Here is a 5,075-nt window from a genome sequence, read left to right on the forward strand (position 1 = left end):
GCCGCAAATGGCAGCCAGGACGCTGAGCTCCGTGATTCTTCTATTTTTGTTTGTTCTGTGTTTTGTCATTCTTTAAGTTTTACCAGAGACGAACTCCTTAACATTAAGCAGCACACCCCAGACAATATTTTTCAGTTTTGATTCAGACGTTTTGTTGGACATTTCAAACGCGCGTGCAGATGCAGAAGAGGGAAATGCACCGGCGCCCTGGTGAAGGTCCGCGAGCGCGGCATACGGACTGCACTCCCAAGCATTCTTCTCGCGAATATCTGTTTTGTTAGGAAGGGAACGGACAAACTTCTCACCCGCACCAACAAGGACTTTTCTAACTCTGCTTCACTGAAACCTGGCTGAGTGAAGCCATTCTGGACAAAGTGCTTCATCTGCTGGTCTACCAGCTGTTCAGAGCAGATCGCATCGCGGAGTTAACCGGGAAAACCAGAGGTGGTGGATTGTGTTTCTACATCAACGAAAGTTGGTGTTCAGATGTAACAATGCTGAAAAAGGTATGCTGCAACCCCCCTCCTTCCCTCCCCCACCATTCAACCTGTGCTTAAGGTCTGTGTAGAGGATGTGAACCGGGTCTTCAGGAAGCAGAAATATAGAAAAGCTTCAGGCCCGGATGGTGTTTCACCTGCCTGTTTAAAAGTCTGTGCTGACCAACTGGCCCCCATCTTCACACAGATCATTGGAGCTGTGTGACGTTCCCTGCTGCTTCAAATGCTCCACCATCATTCCGGTCCCCAAAAAGCCCAAAATCACTGGACTTAACTACAGAACTGTCGCTCTCACATCTGTGGTCATGAAGTCACGAGAGACTTGTCCTGGCCTACCTGAAGGACATCACTAGACCCTTGCTGGATCCTCTTCAGTTTGCCTACAGAGCAAACAGGTCTGCGGATGATGCAGTCAACATGGGACTGCATTACATCCTGCAACACCTCGACAGACCTGGGAATTACGCAAGGATTCTATTTGTGGACTTTAGTTCGGCCTTCAATACCATCATGCCTGACCTTCTCTCAGACAAACTCACCCAGCTCTCCGTGCCCACCTCCATCTGTCAGTGGATCACCAGCTTCCTGACAGACAGGCAACAGCTAGTGAGGCTGTGCAAACTCACATCCAGGACTATCACCATCAGCACTGGCGCCCCCCAGGGATGTGTACTCTCCCCACTGCTCTTCTCTCTCTACACAAATGACTGCACCTCTAAAGACCCCTCTGTCAAGCTCCTGAAGTTCGCAGATGACAGTCATCAGCCTCATCAAGGATGGAGAGGAGTCTGCGTACAGACAGGAGGTTAAAGAGCTGGCTGTCTGGTGCAGTCTTGACAACCTGGAGCTTAACATGCTCACAACTGTGGAGATGATCGTGGACTTCAGGAGAAAACCCCTTGCACCCCACTCACCATCATGGACAGCACTGGGACTGCAGTGGTGTCATTCAGGTTCCTGGGCACCACAATCTCACAGGACCTGAAGTGGGTCACTCACATGGACTCCATTGCAAAAAAGGCCCAGCAGAGGTTGTACTTCCTTCGCCAGCTGAGGAAATTTAACCTGCCACAGGAGCTGCTGAAACAGTTCTACTCTGCTATCATTGAGTCTGTCCTGTGTTCATCCATAACTGTCTTGTTTGGTTCAGCTACCAAATCAGACATCAACAGACAGTCATGACTGCTGAGAGGATTATTGGTGCCCCTCTGCCCAGCCTCCAAGATCTTTACATCTCCAGAGTGAGGAAAAGAGCTAAAATCACCTTGGACCCCTCACACCCAGCCCACTCTCTTCGAACCGTTGCCTTCTGGTCGGCGCTACAGAGCAATGACCACCAGAACAGCCAGGCATGAACTTATTTTTTTTTTATTTTTTATTTTTTTTCTCACACCGGTTATATTCAGCCTGAACAATTAATCTTTCATAATTATACATAGTTATATTTATATTAAACTGCACACTTTGTAAATAACATCTGTACATTTATCTAAACAATTACATTTTTTCCTATACTTCTATTTCTGTATGTCGTACATTTACTTTTTTTTATTTTTTTATATTATATTAGTGTTATTACACAATGTGTTATTCCTATGCATGTTTGTACTTCTACACTGGACGCTCCTGTCGTCAAGTCCAATTCCTTTTTGTGTGTAAACATACTTGGTAATAAAGCTCTTCTGATTCTAGTATCAAGACTCCAGGTTGCAGCTGTTTCTGGTTAATCACCAGTGTTGTTCCTTTGGGGATGAGGCCTACACGTTCTATTACAGTGATGCTGATTATCCCATCACAATGTGTTATTCCTATGCATGTTTGTACTTCTACACTGGACGCTCCTGTCGTCAAGTCCAATTCCTTTTTGTGTGTAAACCTACTTGGTAATAAAGCTCTTCTGATTCTAGTATCAAGACTCCAGGTTGCAGCTGTTTCTGGTTAATCACCAGTGTTGTTCCTTCGGGGATGAGGCCTACACGTTCTATTACAGTGATGCTGATTATCCCATCACAAAAGTGCTACAGGAGCCTGTGTATGTTGAGGTGCGCATTATGGAGAGGACCGATCCCAACATTGTCCTGATGCTGCTGGGCAACTTCTACCCCAGTGGGACCTTCTGGTTGATGGGTGAGTGTAATGCTAGTTTATCACGCAAGTCTGGGGCATTGCTAACCTCCCTTCAGATGCCCTTACCAGGATGACCGTTACCTGACCACATTGGTTCCAGTGACCGGATCATCTGGTCTCCAGTTCCCAACCCACTACAAGCGACATATTCGACCACAATATCAAAATGAAGATACTATGTCTGCTTTTGAAGAAATTGATAGCAAAATTTTGGAAGAAATAGTACAGCACCTTAAATCGTCAACATGCTATCTTGACACACTTCCCACATTTTTTTTCAAAAGGGTGCTTAACTGTTTGGAAGCAGATCTCTTAGAAGTGGTGAATGCCTCACTTCTTTCTGGGACTTTTCCAAACTCCCTGAAAACTGCAGTTGTTAAACCCCTTCTGAAAAAGAGAAATCTTGATAACACCATATTGAGCCACTATAGACCAATATCAAAACTGCATCACAGCACAGAGACAGCACTCATTAAGATAATAAATGATATTCGCTTAAATTCTGAATCTGGCAAAATATCAGTGCTGGTACTACTAGATCTCAGTGCTGTGTTTGATACTGTCAATCATAATATACTACTAGAGAGACTGAAACTTGGTCGGGCTTTCTGGCATGGTAATTAAATGGTTCAGGTCATACTTAGAAGGGAGAGGTTATGTGAGTATAGGAGAGCATAAGTCTAAGTGGACGTCCATGACATGCGGAGTCCCACAAGGCTCAATTCTTGCACCGCTCTTGTTTAGCCTGTATATGCTCCCACTAAGTCAAATAATGAGAACCAAATCGCCTATCACACCTATGCAGATGATACCCAGATTTACCTAGCCTTATCTCCAAATGACTACAGCCCCATTGACTCCCTCTGCCAATGCATTGATGAAATTAACAGTTGGATGTGCGAGAACTTTCTTCAGTTAAACAAAGAAAAAACCGAAGTCATTGCATTTGGAAACAAAGATGAAGTTCTCAAGGTGAATGCATACCTTGACTCTAGGGGTCTAACAACTAAAAATCAAGTCAGGAATCTTGGTGTGATTCTGGAGACAGACCTTAGTTTCAGTAGTCATGTCAAAGCTGTAACTAAATCCGCATACTATCATCTCAAAAACATTGCAAGAATTAGATGTTTTGTTTCCAGTCAAGACTTGGAGAAACTTGTTCATGCCTTTATCCCCAGCAGGGTGGACTATTGTAATGGTCTCCTCACCGGCCTTCCCAAGAAGACCATTAGACAGCTGCAGCTCATCCAGAACGCTGCTGCCAGAATTCTGACTAGAACCAGAAAATCTGAGCATATTACACCAGTCCTCAGGTCCTTACACTGGCTTCCAGTTATATTTAGGATTGATTTTAAAGTACTTTTACTCGTTTATAAATCACTCAATGGCCTAGGACCTAAATATATAGCAGATATGCTCACTGAATATAAACCTAACAGACCACTCAGATCATTAGGATCGAGTCAGTTAGAAATGCCAAGGGTTCACAAAACAAGGGGAATGTGCTTTTAGTTATTATGCCACCCGCAGTTGGAATCAGCTTCCAGAAGAGATCAGATGTGCTAAAACATTAGTCACATTTAAATGCAGACTCAAAACTCATCTGTTTAGCTGTGCATTTATTGAATGAGCACTGTGCTATGTCCGAACTGATTGCACTATATTATGTGTATAATCGTTTTCTTAAATTCATTTTAAACCTCTTAAATTTTTTTTTTTTTTAATTTTCAAAGTTTTTAAATTCCTTGTTTTATTGTTTTTATTTTATGTAAAGCACTTTGAATTACCATTGTGTATGAAATGTGCTATACAAAAACTTGCCTTGCCTTTTATTGTGAAGATGTTCACATTTGTAGATCCGGCATCACTGGCCCCTCTGCAGGAAACTGTATAATTGTCACGCAACCTTCAATTACATGCCTGAGACCTTAATTACTTGTCTTAATGTATGCCATGGTTAAACCCTTTGCTTGTCAGATCTTCATCCACTGTAGTACAGCTGCGTGCCACCCCTCATCTCTTGGATCCTGTGAGCAGAGTTGCAGCAGGAAAAGTGAGCGCTTAATCTTAACCTTCAGTTTTATTCCTTGTCATTTTGGTATGCTGTTTCTCTTCAACCTTCTTTTTGCAGGAAGGGATGTTCACATCAAGACTATCTCTAGCAGGGACACCATAGTTTCCAGTGGAGAAGTTACTTTGGTCATGTAATCCTGTATTAAGATGGCTGTTTTAATAAACTTGATTAAACCCTGAATCTGTTACTGTCCAGAGGTTGTTTGGGCTCACTTCACTATGGAGTTCTCATTTAGTTTGTTATTTAGCTACTACATGAGTTTATTTTAAAGTATGCTTTTCCCAGTAAACCAATCCTACAACGACTTGGTTTCTGAGTTTTTTTTTTTTTTTTTTTTTTTTTTTAAAATTTTTTGTTTCCTTTTTTTTTTTTTTTTT

At 42.6% G+C, this 5,075-nt stretch overlaps 1 protein-coding gene across 1 annotated transcript; it reads left to right on the forward strand.

Moving 5' to 3' along the window:
* The first annotated feature begins 1,248 nt into the window (after nt 1–1,248).
* LOC107564334 (zona pellucida sperm-binding protein 4-like) lies at nt 1,249–4,890 on the forward strand. Its single transcript, XM_016249388.1, is given in 8 exon segments — nt 1,249–1,302; nt 2,405–2,580; nt 2,582–2,593; nt 2,595–2,624; nt 2,681–2,767; nt 4,452–4,512; nt 4,602–4,677; nt 4,756–4,890. Coding segments are annotated over 8 exon segments (573 nt in total). The 3' UTR covers nt 4,833–4,890.
* The last annotated feature ends 185 nt before the right edge of the window (nt 4,891–5,075 follow it).

This window comes from Sinocyclocheilus grahami, unplaced genomic scaffold (assembly GCF_001515645.1).
Source record: "Sinocyclocheilus grahami isolate Dianchi unplaced genomic scaffold, SAMN03320097.WGS_v1.1 scaffold924.1, whole genome shotgun sequence".
NCBI classification, from domain to species: domain Eukaryota; kingdom Metazoa; phylum Chordata; class Actinopteri; order Cypriniformes; family Cyprinidae; genus Sinocyclocheilus; species Sinocyclocheilus grahami.